We start from the raw sequence: 16,991 nt of genomic DNA, 5'->3' as shown, positions 1-16,991 counted from the left end.
AGCCGATGAATCATCACCATTTCTCAACAACAAGCACCTGGGCCGTGTGGTCGAGGGGTTAATCGGGCTGTATAGGCCCCGACTAGACAGTGAAGTCTCCTGTCTATTTCGGGATGCAAGTTCGATTCCTCGCTCGGTCGGACCGTTATTGTTTTTTGTCTTCTAATTTTTTCTCTCTAGAAAAATAGTAGAAGGCATGCTCTCCTGGACAGATTGGGGGTATCATTACTAAATCAAAACGCTATGAGTGAGTCGAATCCATCTCTTCTTTATCTTTTACCCTCCCGAACTCATTCTCACGAAGACGGACCAGGCGTCGTAGCCGGCGTCGCAATCTTGCTCTTCTTCCTCTTGGGCTTTGGCCCGTTGGGCGTCTTGGGGCTCTTGCCCTCCTTCCCCTCCTTCTTGGCCTCCTCCGCCAGCTTAGTATTGATCACCGGCTTAGGTTGCGCCTGCGAAGCCTGCGATGGCGGCGGCGGCGGCGCAATCTTGTCCTTGCGCCCCGTGCTCGCAAAGTGGAAGTCGCCGGGCCTGCCCGTGATTGGGTTCTCGTCAAAGTAGTCGCCGCCGTGGCGCATGTGGATCGCAAAGGACTCCTCTGCCAGCCTGTCCAGCGCGTTGGCCGTCGAGTCCTTTTTGCCGTTGCTGCCTGATTTGGCGCCCGCCAAGTTCTTGGTACCATTCGTTGCGCCTTCGGCGGCGGGTGTGTCTGCTGCTGCTGCTGCTGCTGCTCCATCTTTCGCGCGGGCGAGGGCTGAGGGGGGCGTCGGTTGGGTATAGACATGGCCTAGGGAGGGCGTCCACTTGCGTACGCTGTCGGCCGCGGGAAGAACCTTTCTCATTGATTCGGCGATTGATTCCTGATGTTATGTTAGAACTCAATCATTCTTCAAAAAGAGTGCCATCTCTTTCGTGAGAGAGGCAGGGAAGGGACCTACAATCCTCGAACTGAGAAGATCGCCCAGCGTCGGCGCCTGATAGATATTCTCCCCGACGACAAAGTAATATGCCAGAGGCTTAGTCTCCATCCGCCCGCGGTCGAGGTTCTTCTGCCTCGTCTGCTTCACAATCGTCCACACGCCCGTGCCCATGACCATGTCGGCGGGCGCGTGCAGGACCCTGAACTCGAGCCCGGCCATCTTGTCGAGCTCGCTCTCGAAGGCTTCGCGCGTGGCGAGGTTCTTGAGAAGGGCCGGGTTGAACATGGCCTGGTTCGTGATGACGGCGTTATTGGACTGACGGTCGAAAAAGGGCGACTCGGCAAAGTAGAAGAGCACACTGTTGGAGTGGATGCCCTGCATCGAGGCTGCGATGTCGGGGGCGCGCCATTGGATCTCGTCCAGAGGCGGGTCGTTTGGGTTGGCCATTCTGAAGTGGAGAAATTTGGTCCTTGGTTGGGAGGAGGTATGTTGAATAAGTTGTTGACGACGGGAGTCGTGTTATGCTGGGCGGGCGTGGGTGACGTTCGGAGGGCGGATTACGGAGCTTTCTGAGCCGGAGTGGAAGCTCTCCAACTTTCGTATCGTGGGGCCGGAGCTTGTTCGACTGCAGGGGCTGGATCGTCAGGGGTGTTTTGCGGGGGGTCATCACGTGATGGCCTTGCCTGCCGACAATCTTTAAGCTCCCAGACCTTCAATTCGAATGCAGCCTACCTACCCAACGACAACCCTTGTCAAACCTACCATCATCAAATACCAACAACACTCAAGGAAACCCCTTACCAAAAGAATCACATCACGAGAAAATCAAAGCACCGATACCCAAAGAAAACATCAAATCAACTTGAAAGTCCCCGAAACAATGGACCTCCTCTCGAGCGTCCGCAAATCCGGCTCTCGCGGCGGCGTCAACTTCAGCTGGGACGAAGTCGCAAACTCCTCTCACCGCGAAAACTACCTCGGCCACAGCCTCAAAGCCCCCGTCGGCCGCTGGCAAAAGGGCCGCGACCTCAATTGGTACGCCAAAGGCGACGGCGACGATGCAGGAGCGGTCGAAGGCGAGACGGAACAAGAGAGGCAGGAGCGCGCGCGCAAGGAGGAGCTGCGCAAGATCAAAGAGGCCGAGGAGGACGCGCTCGCGCGCGCGCTGGGGTTGCCTGTGCCGCAGCGGGATTCGTCGGGAGCGAATGCAGTCGAGGTGAGCGGGTCCAGGGGGATTGGTGGTGGTGGTGCTGGCGATGCGAAGCCTGTGGAGGAGGAAGGGGCCAAGAGCGGGCTCGTTGTCAGTGAGAAGAGGGAGCGCAGGGATCGAGATGAGGATCGTGAGAGAAGGCGGAGGCGGAGTCGGAGTCCTAGCCCCCGGAGAGAGAGGAGGAGAGATGGCGAGAGGAGGCGGAGTCGGGATCGGGACCGTGGGGGGGAAGAGAGGCACCATCATCGCCGTGGTGAAGGACGGGAGCACGGTGGTCGAGAACGCAGGGATCGCGACCGTGATGAGGGGCGGGCGAGGCGGCATCATCGTAAGGCGAGAAGCCGGAGCCGTGAGGGTGGTGAGCGAGAGCGCGGGCCGAGAGAGCATCGACGGCGGAGCAGGAGTAGAGAGGGTCAGCGGCCGCGTTCGAGGGACCGTCGGCGCAGTCCTGATGAGCGCCGTCGATGAAGGACGGTAGATCGGTGAGAGTGGTGAGACCGAAGAAACAGATCAATGATACCCACGTCGCTTTTGATGCGCAAACAAGCGCATTAGAAGTCGCAGTTCACAAGTACATTCACTCTCAAACTGCTAAACGAGATCCAGCAATCAATATGTGCCTGGTCATTTGAATGACTGACTCGCTAGATATCATCGCATGCAAATCTGTAGCCCATCATCGGCCTCAACTTCAAAACTGGTCTGCAGATTGATCCAGCCCCTGTGGCTCACAGAAACGCCGACCTCTACCTCAGTGCACCCACTTTTTATCAACCTGAACGCCAGTTCCAAACAATTACAATGCCACCCTTCCCAGTCCAAAGTCGTAAACACAACTCATGCGCTGAACGATGTAACGTAGTACTGTGAGTGATCAGCCAGTATTCACTCTCAGGTGCATGCGCATGCAAGGGATCTCTTACGGTAAGTACGGCGTCGTCTGCCGAAGCATCGTCATACTGCGGCACGTAAACGTACAGAATCAAAGCATGGTCGTCTGCGAAAGCAGCAACGACTCTCCCCTCGAGCCGCCCTACACTCAACACCCGGCTCCAGTCCTTGCCATCCACCCTCACCGTTGCCCACTTCTCCGGGCCGCCCTCCTTGAACTTGACGCTCGGGTGCTCGTCAACGGGCATCTCCAGCTGCGTGGGGTCCAACTCCGGATTGACGAGTCCCGACCACGTACTCGAGACGTCAACGGCCTCGGTGGCGATCCGCAGCTTCAGGTTGCCAAACATGTTGGCGCTGAGCTCCAGCTTGGGGCTCACGCGGGAATTTGTGCCGGACGAGAGCGCGAGCTTGGTGAAGCGGTCCGAAATGGCCTTGAGCTGGAGCAGAGGCGGCATGGTGATGTGCACGTCTGTCTCGCGCACAGTGGGCTGCATGATTGTCTCTACCGTCTCTGGATGCAACACCCGGACGGGAATGTCCTGGGTGATGATCTTCTCGCGCTCGCGACGCAGAGACGTCTCTAGGTGCTCAGCGGCAAATCCCTGGTCGTCCTCGTCAAAAGGGTCGTTTTCGAGACCGGCATAAGCGGCGTTGCGGCCCGGGAGACCTGACCCTGAAGAGGTGTTCGTCGTGGTCGTGATGGTCATGGACAGCACGGGGATTCCATCCTTCTTGGTCAGACGCAACGAGGCGGAGGTGCTGTTGAGTGCAGAACGAAGGGCACGTTGGAGGGGTTGCAGTGGCAGCTCTAGATTGATGGTGTTGTGGTCTTCGGCGGATTGGATGTGGTAGCTGTCAAAGATGAAGTCCATGGGTAGAGAACTGGAGCCATGATTCAGCAACCAAAGCTTCTCAAGACGCTACCAGAGTCAGAGTGCAGCAATCTTACGACCAGACTTGAGAACCCGTGTCGGGAATGACGGTGAAGCGCGCTGTTTCATCGTCTAGGCGAACCCATGCGATCTTCTCGAGCGAGTTGAGGGCAGCGGTGAGCTCTGTAAAGCAAAGGGAACGGCCAGAGAGTCAATAAACGAACCCGAGGTTGCAGCAAAGCCTGCCGGTCGGCAAGCAGGTAGGCAGGCATGGGGTCTTGTGGGTTCAGACGCACTGGAAAAGGTACGGATATTCTTGAGCTCCGTCTTGAATCGCATTTTCGAAATCTCGATCTCTCAGCGAGATGCCCGTCCGTCCGTCCGTACAGAAAAACCTTATAGGTACAGGGAGTCACACAAATAGAGAGAAACACCCGGCTGCAGTTGACTGGGGGAAGGATGGTGGTTAACGGCGGAGAGGTACGGTGGGGGGAAGCTGATTGCCTCTTTTGGTGTAGACGCGTAAAGTGGAAAGAGGAACGACGCGATCTTGCCTTTCAGAGGTGCGGTGCAGTGTGGTCCGCCGTCGTGCGTGGTGCTGCCACTGGCAGGGAGAAGGCACCGGGCAAAGGCGGTACATGCCTGCCGCCACGCTGCACTGCAGGTGCTGCCAGCAAAGATGGTCTGCAGAAAAACGGCACGGGAGTCTTTAGCGCGGGGCATCTACCCCTGCCTAGCGTGTCCAGATTGAGAGACCTCACCCCATTCACAGTTCGTGCCTACCCCGCCATCGCCTGAGGTCCCCGAGGATGCGCAGAAGACGAGAGATGGCGAGACCGCTCTCACTGAGGGCCGGCCAGTTGGATAATGTCCCGACCGGCTTCGCTTTCCCCCCTTCTCTTGATTCAACATCTCTGAGAACGTGGTGGTTGGTATGGACGTCAGAGGGTGTATTGGCTGTCCCAGAGTGACGTCGACAGATATGGAGTGTAGTCAAGTTGGTTGGTGAACTGCATCACCGTGAAGCATTCTAAGTCTATGTAGAAAGTCTAGCTTCAAGATAACATCGAATTTTCATTTCGAACATGACATGAGAAAATAGAATTTGATTGAATTTGTTGTAAAAAGCTGGAAATTCGTTACAGGTATTGGACAAATGAGATCCGTCACCTATACCATCTGCTGTCTCATAAGACATAAGAAGACTGATGAGGCTTCGCCCAAATCATGATGCTCCCGTCAAACTATTGCGTGAAGACCTGGCTTGGTTGTCATAATGCCAGTCCTGCCAGCCGCTGTGGTGCCATAGTCTATCGGCCCTTAGGAACCACCGCCATGCATTCCTATCCCTTGTGTATTCATCACTTGTGTACGCCGGGGGTGTGAAGCCGAGCTTCCTCAACGCCAAAGAAATCGCGATGTCTCTGCTTAGACCCCGCGATATTGATATCTCCGATCTCACCAAGAGACGGAAACAATCACCCACTGGTGTTATTTCTTTGGCGATTTCGACCCAGAAGCTTTCCGATCTTCTTGGATAAAATGCTCGGTCCACTTCTTTCTCCATACTTCGCGATCCTCCCAGGGTTCTTTTGTTGGTGTTTCTTCCTGTTCCTTGGGCACCTCTTGAGGAATCGACGCCATGTTGTGATCGAGCGAGTGGATGAGAGAGTTGAGCCGCGGTAGAAGCTGACCACGAAAGTATTTGGATGTTTTGCGAGTACGCTGTAGTTGCGTGTGACATATCTCGCACGGCATCCAACCCCAGTACATGTAATTGCGCGTCGGCTTTGTCGTCGGCACCACGGGATGTCCACAGTCGCACCGCATGCTCACCCTACACCAAGGGCAGTGCGGCTCGTCGACGCTGGCGACGCCGAGCCAGTGTTGTATGCAGTCGCCGCCGAAGCGGTGGCCGCAGGGGAGATATCGCCAGACCTCCTTGTCGCCCTCCTCCTTAGCCTCGCCTACTTTTTCGTAACATATTGCGCAGCAGGTGTCGTCGGCAGCGGGATTCGAAGCCATCTCCTGCTTCCGCATAACAGATTTGAAAATGTTCATCGTCTCCAGCGGGAGAGGGACATGGAATTCGCTATAAGACCCAGCGTCGGAAACACAGAAACTTGCTAGAGGAAAACGAGTCCGGGCTAACCGAAGCCTTTGTTGCTAGACCAAACGGCGGTCGAACAGTGATGAACAAAGACGACGAGGAACATAACAAAGAAGGGAAAAGGGATACGAACACCCGGACAGGAAGAGCCACTGACTTTAGGAAAGCTAATCGTGCCTTGCAGATGGATGGCTCGACATTGACCTCCGCCGTTGGACCGTTCCGGATCCTCTACCGGGTCAGCCATGTCTTTCTCAGGAAAAAAAGGCATGGTGCACGGAGCCATACCTTGAGTACAAGGTGTGCCGTCGACTCGCTGGGCTATGCTTGACATGTGCGCTGGCGGCATTTCGTCCTGGTCTGACCTTTTTGGGAAACATCATGTATTGGCTGGAGAGCTTGTGACGCTTGACGCTTGTCAGAAGGAATGCGTGCCCCTCTTCCCAGTCCTCCAGGAAGAGGAACCGTTTCGGTGTTGCTGACCTCCACCATTTCATCCCACTCCTTATTACACTAAACAAGAGTAAGATGCCATGCTGAGGAGGGGCAGAAGAAAAAAAAAGGATACTAGAGCCGCCGTCTCCGATAGCGAAAGAGAGAAACATGGCAGGCCAAGCTAGGTAAGGTGTAGAGACCTGCAGGACGGAAACACGGGCGCCTGAGCGGTGCTTGTTTCGGACATGTGGTTGCGCCTGACCCCAACTCAGACCAAACAGAGCAGAGATGGAGCGAGACAGTCGACCAAAGTGAGGCAGGTTGGCAGGCGGCATAAGGTTCAGCTGATGTTGATTTCAGCATTGAAATGTATGCAGTTTTAGCCACCCCTTATCGCCACTTGGTTCCCACGTTTGCCGAATACCTACCTTAGTAATGCGGAACCAGAACTTGAACATGTATGGGATCGAAGTAGGAGATCTAGGTCGCTTGACATGACAGACTTCCCTGGAACAAGCGATTGCCGAGAGAGACATCGTGGGCTTAGCTCTTGGTGACAGCCTGACTAGATCGGCCAACTCGGCCGAAGGCTAGCCAGTTCGCGTGCCCATGTCCATCCACCACCCGCGTTGCATGCAGGGCGGAAGAAACGGGGTTCTATGCGGCAACAAGGCATGTGTACGACGGAGAGGCAAGGCGAATATTCAGCTGAGTGTCCTCGTGACCGGTAACGGTGCTAGGCATCCGGTACATGGGAGCGAGGCTGAAGTGCGTACTAGATTGATGACTACCGCCTATTACCAGCTCCATCATCTTCATCGTCACTGTCATCTCTAAAGCCCTCTTCCAGGCTGGCGCAGAGACACATGTGTTAGTTACGAGGCCATGCGACAAGAAAAAAACACGGAGGCGGGGAGCATTTCTCGACTTACTCTCGGCTCAAGCGTCTTGTGCTGTCATGCCTGTCTCGCCGAGCATCTTCTGTCAGAGCTCTCCGGGTATCTTCACCAACCTCCCCAAGTTCCTCGCCATCTTCTGACGAATAACCGTCTTCGGAAGCGTCGGTCGCGATGACGAGTCGTTCATGAGCATTCCGCCGCCAGGTTGACGGGACCATCATCCTTGCAATCGCATTTTGCACGCGGTGTCGTAATGACACAGTCGAGGTCGATATGGTATCGAGAGGCAGATATTGGCTATAGCGACTGCGCCATCTGCGCCAGAGCGGAAGGGCAACGTAGGTCGAAACGAGGAAAAGAATGAGCGAGATGATGGCAGGCACGATCAAGGTCTAGACATATGACGACAAAAGGTTAGCTCAAGAGATCTATCGGGAGACAATCGCGGAGAGAGATTTGAAGCTTGATTGCAGCAGGATGAAAGCGCACCTTAATGACTGACATCGTGGTGCCCATGGTGGGCCTGGCGGTGATGTCGCGTAGATATTTGTCGACCTTGCGTCCTGGTGGGACAGAGTTCCCGGGGATTCGGTGTGTTGCGCTGAATGATGACAAGGCTACGGTTATGAGCAAGCTTAGCTGAGGACTGCCGCCGGCGAGCGTGGACGACGCCAGGCTAAAGCCAAAAGAGGCGGCCCTGTCAAGCTGTCTGCCCAGGTGGTGTTGACGTGACACGGAGCAAAGCAGCAGAGCAACACGGTGGAGGTTGACAGGCATACGCAATCAAAAAGCCACTTGGCCCCGGCCGGCGCCAGGTATGGCAGCTAGGTACGAATGGAGGACACAGGAACGACAGGCTACCTGACCTGGATGGGTCCACTAGAAAAGCTGTCGATTGCGCGCATCCTGCCAGCAAGCGGTCGGACAATGGAAGTAACTTAGGTACCTTAGCTGCCCGTACCTGACACTGACAGGCGCTTTCGATAGTTCTATTCACGAACGCCTTTTAGCATGGAGGGAGCGGGATGTGTCGCGAGTGACTAGAAACTGGCTGTCAACGTGATACCTCCTAGGGTGCAATACTGTCATGTTTTCCTGCATTTCATCTTTTAGTGCTCGTACAGACGTTGACGAGTATCCATAGTATTCCGTTCCTTACTTACCTAAGTTGGCAGGTGAAGTTCGTTGTTCAAAAGGTCGAGTCGCGGGACTTACTTTTGCGGACTCCCCGGGACCCTTATCTGACATGCTCAAGCGAGAGCCGAAGATAAGACACCTCGAGAATTGGCATCATTTAGGACCACCGTGCTACTGTGGGATTGTCGTTGATGTTTCTATTCCTGCATCAACAAAGCAACGCTCAGTGGAAATGCCAGTCTCGTACGATATCGACAGGGCAAGCCGCAAACGAGACTAAGGAGCAAATACCAAAAGTTTGCTCTATTACTCTTTTACTAGTGTACTTGTAAGCAGACAGGTCGTCGTAATACGGTAATAGTCGAGGCTCCCGAGATTTTCGATCAAATATCGCTTACGGTGCTGGGCCTCAATGGTGGACCGCCCGGGACGATGCCTTGTCACCCCACCGCCACCTTTCCATGTGGAGGTACATGGTTCGAGAGGGCTCTCTGGCTCAAAACGGACAGACAGGGCAAGCATTGTAATTGGACCTCAGGGTTCTTGTCGCCATCTTTAGCATCAGCACCACCGTAACGGAGGGTCTGCGGAAGGGTTAGGGGAGCCTGCCTGGAGACTCGGGGAGGGACCAGCCCGCCCATACTTTGGGAACCCGCCCAATGAGGGGGCCCATTGGGTCATTGAATGGGCAGTCTAGAAATCCTCGCAAGGAGAGTGCGAGTGTTGGCTCTTTTGGGCGTTTACAGACGGACGAATGCGAAGAAGGGATTGCGACATGAAGAATCGACTAAACATGTGAGGTGTGAAGGTACTCCAAGCTATGGCTAATGCGACTGGTTGAGAGCCAAATGTCAATGATTGAGCGTCGGCGATAAGGTAGGCAACCTACGAGGCAACTAGGTATGGTATGGTATGTCTAAGTTCTCTCTCGACCAGCTGCTTGACGCATCGTTGGTGAACCCAGCACGAGACTTGCAGGTGCCGATGGCGATCTTTGGCGCATTTGATTTGGCTCAACCCACGGACTTGGGTTACTCGTCGCCGGACTCTCCTCTCCCTCTTCGCGCCTTCCTGAACTCGTTCGAGTCCACGTCCCTCGGTCTTAACCCCTGAAGGACGCAGCAGGATGCGGCGCCCCGTAGCATCGCATGCCAATACTAATTAACCATTCTATGGGTGCGGTGTGCCATTGAATGCGGATGCATAGGTATTGGATCTTGAGCCTTTCCACGAGCCCACTGACTCCTTCGCACTTCGGTTTTGATACAGAGTACGGAGTACCTTGGACAATATTATCGCGCATTTCAACTTCTCTCTCAAGTCAAGCGCGCCAACAGAACATCCCCACCGCCCAACGCCAGCGCCGCATGCGTTCGACTTTCCTCTCCATCTCTCTCTCTCACCTTCTCCATCCTGCCTCTCTGTCTGAATTGGGTTCTTTCTCTCTCTTCGCCCCTCCCATTCACATAATCTTCTCGTATCCATCCCGTCCAGATACACTACATCTCTAGCCGTGCCTGCACCCATTCCAGTCCAGCTGTCACTACTGCAACGCACTGAACTGGCCGGTACCTTAGTAGCCAAGACCTCGAGACTTGCAGTTCGCGCCGTCCGACATCCCCCACAGGCCTCGCCTCCAACGCCTTCTCCTCCCATCCTCTTCTTCCTCCCACCCCAGAACGCTCAGGCAGTTTCCGCAGAAGAAATCGCAATTCTGCTGCCCTTAAAGTGTCAAGTCAATCGCGGCCCCTTGTCGAGCCCCGTTTCATCAGGGGACTCCGCACTTTGCAACGTCGTCTTCACAGCGACGAGACAACCCGCCGCCCAAAAGCAAACCTGCATTGGCTACCACATCATCCCATGCTGGAACTGCTGCCACTGTTGCTGCTGGCTGCCGCTGGCCACTAAATTCGGTAGTCTATTTGCTCAACTGCCGCCTAGCCAACGCCCTGGATTGCCTGTTTAGATACCTACCTTACTAGAGCCTAGGCTGGTTTGTGGAGGAACGGGTTCTCGACGGAACGCGCGAGCGAGCAGTATCTCAGCTCCTCGTTTCCCCTTCTCTCCTCCCCCCCTCACGTGGGAAACCTGGTCCAAGGTCACAACATACACACGGCCAAAGGCTATCATCATCGTCAGCTCGTCAGACCCATCTGCAGTTCGTCAGCCTGCGAACCCGCCGTGGCAGGATTCGGATACCTGTCCCGGCTTTGCTTCATACCTGGCAACCCAACCACACACTCTTTGTGACGCACCACTTGCTTTTCGCGATTCCATTTTGTTCATATTCCGAAACCCCTGCTCCGTCCCACGGCGCTCGCTACAACCTGCGCAACTTTTTCGGCCGCCTACCTGTTACCTTACGTCCTTTTACTCAGAAACAATTCTGCTCGAGAAAGAGAACAAGTACCGAAGGATTAATCAGCCTCTTTGCCTCTTTATACTATACCACCATTGTCGCATTTCGAGGGTAACCAGAGAGAGGTACGTCGAGTGCCCCAGGGGACCCCCTCCTTTCAGTCCCTGGTCTCAAGTCCCAAACCTCTGTCTGCTTCGATCCAAACTTGGGCAGAAGACATGCTAAAACATAACCGATTCATGCAGACAGAGATTCCAACGCACCACATTGCAACTTGCTATCCCAACCAGCCTCCGAAAGGCTCCACGTCCGTAGGCTAGAGGACTTCAATCATGCGACCGGCCTTGGCCATCCCTCTCGCCCGAACTATTACCCAGATCCGTCAGTTCTGAATCTGAAGAGACACCCAATCGATCGAGGTTTACGTGAGAGGGCCAGGTGTTTCACCTGCCTCCCCGTTCTGCGACTGTCATGTCTTCCACCGACAAGTCGAGACAATCTTCAGGAGGAAAGTCTTTCTTCTCGCGAAGCAGGAAAGACAAACGCAACACCAGCGACGAAGGTCGCCATCTGGCTGGAGCCGATTACTCCGATACGGCCAGCGTATACTCGCGCGCCTCTCGCCACCATCGCGACTCGTCCGTCGTCTCGATCGACCAATACCCCGAGTCCGGCATGACTGCTGGTCCCATGACGAGTATCCCCTACGACAGCATACCCGATTCTCGATCACCAGTGCCCATCGAATACTTACCCAAAGGCGATCAAGCAGCGGTGCTTCGTCCGAGTCCTTCGCCGCATCATCTCAACAAAGTTACAAGCGACTTTCATCAGTATCCCACCTTCGACCCGTCCACAATGGCGGGGGGAGCGGGCTCACATGCGTCGGCCCAGCGTGCGCCGCAGTCAAATATCACAATGGCCAGTACAGGCCGCCAGACGCAATACCAACAGTGGGGACCAGGGCCTGCTCGCGGAAGCACGGCGAGCACAATCAATGGGTCCCACAACCCCAGATACGATTCGTACATGACATCGGCGGGTCGTAGTTCCGCTGACCAAGCCAGCATATTCTCATCAGGTAATGGAGGCACCTATGACTTAGCAGCAAATCGCTCATCAAGACCAGCGCTGCCCAGTGCTTCTTCGCAGAGTTCCTATTCCTCGCACATGTCCTATAGGGACTCGACGCACCCTTCCTCGCACCGACTGACAAAGTTCCCCGGCATGGGGCCCACTGGACACGATGGGTTTCATTTCCCCCGGCCGGACAACGACGAAATTATCGGCCAGATGTTTTTGGCCTTGATGCAAAAACGAGGATGGCACAACCTACCCGAACAGGCTCGCCGACAGATGGTCGCGTACGCGCCGGACAAGAAATGGACGCTTCTATACCAGGACCGATTGACCGAGTGGCAAGGAGAGCAAAAGAGGAGGCAAACGGCGAAACCGAATCAGTATGCGGCCCCAGAGATTCTGGTCAACTCGGACGAGGAGGGTTCACCAGAATGGTACGTCCGACGCGTGATGGATAATAGCTTGGACACAAAGGGCTTGGGGAGTTTGGAGGTCAATCTCAGAACGCAGCAGATTGGTTGGGTTAAGCGCTTCATCGAGTGTCAGGGGCAAGTCGCGTTGACCAACGTTCTGATGAAGATCAACCGCAAGACCGCGATGGGACCAGTACAAGATGGGAGATCAGACCGAAACTTCGACCGCGAATACGATATCATCAAGTGTCTAAAGGCCTTGATGAACAACAAGTTCGGCGCCGACGATGCTCTCGTCCATCAACAAGTCATTATCGCATTAGCGACTTCCCTGACGTCCCAGCGCTTGACAACTCGCAAATTGGTCAGCGAAGTGCTCACTTTCTTGTGTCATTGGGGCGATGGGGAAGGTCACCTCAAGGTTATTCAAGCTCTCGATTCCGTCAAGGCACAACAAGGAGAAAATGGCCGGTTCGACGCTTGGATGCGGCTTGTTGAAGTCACGGTGGACGGGCGTGGAAAGATGGGCAGTATGGTCGGAGCCAGTGATGAGGTCCGGAGCGGTGGCATCGGCATGGAGAACCTGCTCATGGAATACGCCGTTGCGACGCTGATTCTCATCAACATGATTGTCGATGCGCCGGAGAAGGACCTGCAACTACGAATGCACATTCGCGCCCAGTTTACAGCATGCGGCATCAGGCGCATCCTAACCAAGATGGAGTCGTTCCAATACGACCTCATCGACAAGCAGGTTGAGCATTTCCGAACCAACGAGGCCATCGACTACGAGGATCTGCTGGAAAAGGAAAACAACAGCATCAAGGACAGCGTCGAAGGAGAAGTTAAGGACCTCAACGACCCTGTCCAGATTGTGGATGCCATCCAGCAGCGTTTGCGTGGAAGCAAGACGCAGGACTACTTCATCTCAGCGCTACAGCATCTGCTGCTCATTCGCGACAATGATGGTGAAGAGCGACTGCGGATGTTCCAGCTGGTGGACTCAATGTTGAGTTATGTGGCTATGGATAGGCGTTTGCCCAACATGGACCTCAAGCAAAGCCTGAACTTCACTGTCCAGAGTCTGTTAGATAAGCTTCACACGGATTCAGAGGCGCGGCAAGCCCAAGATGAGGCACTCGAGGCACGCCAGGTTGCTGACGCTGCCATGGCGGAGAGAGATGAGATGAGGGAGAGGTTAGAGCTGGGTGCCGATGGACTCGTGGCAAAGCTTCAAAAGCAATTAGACGAGCAGGCGAGATTCATTGAAGCTCAAAGGCGGCAAGCCGAAGGGCTGAAAGCTGAGCTCGAGAACATCCAGACGCTGCGTCAGAAGGAAGCTCAACGGTACGAGCTCGAGACCAGAGAGCTTTACCTCATGCTTAGAGACGCACAAGACGTTGCTGCCTCTAATGCTGTCAAGGGTACCAACAAGCTTGGGGAAGAAGACCCGGCTCGGATGCAGGGCATTTTGGACCGTGACCGACTCATGGAGCGTCTTCAGATGCAGATCGAACGCCAAAAGACCCAGTTCAAGCTGGAGGGTAGAGTGTGGGGAGATGCTGTCGGTCCATCTGATCGACTACGCGCTCTCCGCGAGGAGATGGACGACAGCACGATGGGATCAGGACTTGGTACGCCGCCAAGAGACTTCACAAACAGCATGCTCGGAAGCGTCAACCGCAACACAAAGATTACCCGCAAGCCAGTCAACGGCCGTGGCGAACCTATGGAAGGCGATTTCCCCGACGGCGAAGACGTTGAAATGGACGAGGACGGGGTTGTCTATGAGAAGCCTCGGGTCGTCGAAATCCGCCGCCCCGTTATGGATCCCAACCAGAAGGCCGGTCTCTTTGGCGAGATGGCCGGCAAGGTCAAGAAATACGAGGGAAGCGATTCAGAAGACGCCGAGGGCGCAACAACTGGCCCTTCTCATCCGAGCCTCGAGTCCGGCTCTCCAATCACACCTGCCGATGGCGAACCTCCCAAGATCCAAATTACTGGGGCTGCCGCACCCTCCTCCACCTCCGCCGCCGCCTATGCCCGGTCAAACCGGTGTTCCACCACCTCCTCCCCACCACCGCCGCCTCCGCCTATGCCGGGAATGCTGTCACCAACTGGCGCTCCACCTCCGCCGCCTCCGCTACCTCCCTCCACCACCCCCAGGGGTCTTCCGGGAATGCCACCACCTCCCTCCGCCATTGCCTGGCGCCATCTCAGGCCACTTCCTATCACAGGCAACACCCTTCGCCGGCGGGAATACTATCGGCTTGCCTATTGTTCGTCCAAAGAAGAAGCTCAAGGCTCTTCATTGGGACAAGGTCGACTCTCACATGACTACGCATTGGGCCGCCCATGCTCCGTCTGCTGAGGAGCGCGAAGAGAAGTACCTCGAACTTAGCCGCAAGGGTATCTTGGACGAGGTTGAGAAGCTCTTCATGGCCAAGGAAATCAAGAGACTTGGAGTCGGTGGTGGCGCGAAGAAGGATGACAAGAAGCAGATCATCTCCGGAGACCTTCGCAAAGCTTTCGGTATGTTTTTCTCCTCTTCCCGCATTGCTTTGAGTGACAGCAACTGACTTGCGCTTTTTAGAAATTGCCTTCGCCAAGTTTTCTCAGGTTTCCGTCGAGAAAATCGTGCAGTCCATCATTCATTGCGACAAGGATATTCTAGATAACTCTGTCGTCATGGACTTCTTGCGCAAAGACGATCTGTGCAATATTCCGGATAACACAGCGAAGCAGATGGCTCCGTACAGTAAGGATTGGACTGGCGCGAACCCCGACAAGGCCGAACGCGAACAGGACCCTGCCGAACTCACGAGGCAGGATCAGATTTACCTGTTCACAGCCTTTGAACTGCATCATTACTGGAAGGCCCGTATGCGAGCTCTGGCCCTTACTAGGAGCTTCGAGCCTGACTTTGACGAGATCACGGAGAAGATGCGCCAAGTCGTTGCCGTATCCGAGTCTCTGCGAGACTCTGTGTCCCTCATGAACGTTCTCGGTCTCATTCTCGATATCGGAAACTACATGAACGACGCCAACAAGCAGGCTCGCGGTTTCAAGCTGAGCTCTCTTGCCCGTCTAGGCATGGTCAAGGATGACAAGAACGAATCTACGCTCGCTGATCTCGTCGAGCGAATCGTTCGCAACCAGTACCCCGAATGGGAAGACTTCTCGGATGACATCAACGGTGTCGTGATGGCTCAAAAGATCAATATTGAGCAAGTTCAGCAGGACGCCAAGCAATACATCGACACGGTGAAGAACGTTCAGATGTCTCTCGATGCCGGTAATCTCAGCGATTCCAAGAAGTTCCATCCCCAAGATCGCGTCAGTCAAATTGTCCAAAGAATTATGAAGGACGCGAGAAGAAAGGCGGAGGAGATGCAGCTGTACTTGGAGGAGATGATGAAGACGTACAACGACATCATGGTCTTTTATGGCGAAGACCCCACCGACGAGAACGCCCGCAGAGACTTCTTTGCCAAGCTTGCCATGTTCATTATGGGCTGGAAGAAGTCCCGGGAGAAGAACGTCCAGCTCGAGGAGACGCGCAGGCGCAACGAGGCGTCTATGAAGCGGAAGCACGCCCAGCTCCAGGTATCAAATGCCAAGGTGGACGGAGCACCGCCCTCGCCATCAAGCGCAGGTGCCATGGACTCCTTGCTGGAGAAGCTGCGCGCTGCCGCGCCTCAAACACGAGACCAGAGAGATCGTCGTCGCAGGGCCAGACTTAAGGACCGCCACCAGGTGCGAGTCGCATCTGGTCAAAAAATCCCTGATCCAGACGAAATCCCCGAGGTTGAGGCCTCCCTACAACAAGCGCCCAAGGAGGCGACTATTGACGAAGAAGGCAACCCCATCAGCCCGGGACTATCGTCACCCAGAGAAGCTGGAGAGGATGACGTGGCAGATCGTGCGGCGTTATTGCTACAAGGTATACGTGGAGGAGACGGGGCTGATGAGGCCGACCCGGAGAAGCGAGAGAGCCTACGGCGCTCGAGGAGGCAGACGGCCGAGGAAGAGAGGAGGATGAGAAGACGCAGGCGGGAGAAGGCAACGTCTACAAACACTGCCGTCAGCGAAGGAGACACGACTGTGACGGAAGCGAAGGAGGAGGAGATACCCCCGACACCTTCGATTGAGAACACGCCTGTAGAGCCATGAGCCCGGATCTCATGTGGGAAGAAAAAGTCACCAGTCGGAGTCATATATACACAAAAAACTACGTAATGTTTACTACTTCGAAGAACACTAGCATTGAAGGGGGGAAATACCCATCCCCTCTTACACAAGCTCAATCACACAGTACCTACCATCTTGTCAGTTGGAGGGGAGGAAGCGAATTGAGGATTTGGAGTGGTCCCCCTTTTTTTTTCGATTGTGAAGCATTCCCCCACGATATATAGGAGGCACGCAAGGAGTCGGGGCGCTTGCAAATCATTGGGGCGTCTGTGTACTGCATCGCTGCATCATTGCGCGCTTTTTTGGTGGCCATTTGAGCTCTTACTTCTTCGGGATTAACACACTCAAGCATGCGAGAATGAGGAAGAATGCTGAGCTCCCGGCTGGTCTTTGGGTTTGGCATTCTGAAATTTCTTGGGCTTGTTTGTATTCTGTTGCATGGGCGGGTTGTAGTTGTGCATGGCGGATGGC

At 54.9% G+C, this 16,991-nt stretch overlaps 5 protein-coding genes across 5 annotated transcripts; 2 read left to right on the top strand and 3 right to left on the bottom strand.

Moving 5' to 3' along the window:
- Positions 1–296: 296 nt before the first annotated feature.
- On the bottom strand, positions 297–1,367 carry MED6 (Mediator of RNA polymerase II transcription subunit 6; the record flags this gene model as incomplete). The annotated part of the gene is made up of 2 exons (XM_053196085.1): positions 297–860; positions 939–1,367. The coding sequence occupies 2 exons, from the start codon at positions 1,365–1,367 to the stop codon at positions 297–299; spliced, it is 993 nt and encodes a 330-aa protein (XP_053046509.1).
- A 433-nt stretch (positions 1,368–1,800) lies between these two features.
- N0V96_003537 (uncharacterized protein) lies at positions 1,801–2,608 on the top strand (the record flags this gene model as incomplete). Its single annotated transcript, XM_065756866.1, has 2 exons — positions 1,801–2,260; positions 2,367–2,608. The coding sequence occupies 2 exons, from the start codon at positions 1,801–1,803 to the stop codon at positions 2,606–2,608; spliced, it is 702 nt and encodes a 233-aa protein (XP_065614633.1).
- A 359-nt stretch (positions 2,609–2,967) lies between these two features.
- Positions 2,968–4,235, bottom strand: hus1 (Checkpoint protein hus1; the record flags this gene model as incomplete). The annotated part of the gene is made up of 4 exons (XM_065756865.1): positions 2,968–2,994; positions 3,054–3,906; positions 3,974–4,079; positions 4,193–4,235. The coding sequence occupies 4 exons, from the start codon at positions 4,233–4,235 to the stop codon at positions 2,968–2,970; spliced, it is 1,029 nt and encodes a 342-aa protein (XP_065614632.1).
- Positions 4,236–5,387: 1,152 nt separating this feature from the next.
- N0V96_003535 (uncharacterized protein) lies at positions 5,388–5,957 on the bottom strand (the record flags this gene model as incomplete). The annotated part of the gene is made up of 1 exon (XM_065756864.1): positions 5,388–5,957. The coding sequence occupies one exon, from the start codon at positions 5,955–5,957 to the stop codon at positions 5,388–5,390; it is 570 nt and encodes a 189-aa protein (XP_065614631.1).
- A 5,350-nt stretch (positions 5,958–11,307) lies between these two features.
- N0V96_003534 (uncharacterized protein) lies at positions 11,308–16,502 on the top strand (the record flags this gene model as incomplete). Its single annotated transcript, XM_065756863.1, has 3 exons — positions 11,308–14,497; positions 14,550–14,861; positions 14,923–16,502. The coding sequence occupies 3 exons, from the start codon at positions 11,308–11,310 to the stop codon at positions 16,500–16,502; spliced, it is 5,082 nt and encodes a 1,693-aa protein (XP_065614630.1).
- Positions 16,503–16,991: the final 489 nt, after the last annotated feature.

The sequence above is a fragment of the Colletotrichum fioriniae genome (genome assembly GCF_027942845.1).
Source record: "Colletotrichum fioriniae strain IMI 355084 chromosome Unknown scaffold_3, whole genome shotgun sequence".
NCBI lineage: Eukaryota > Fungi > Ascomycota > Sordariomycetes > Glomerellales > Glomerellaceae > Colletotrichum > Colletotrichum fioriniae.
The sequence above is the reverse complement of the archived record's forward strand: the minus strand, read 5'-3'. Positions and strand labels throughout refer to the sequence as shown.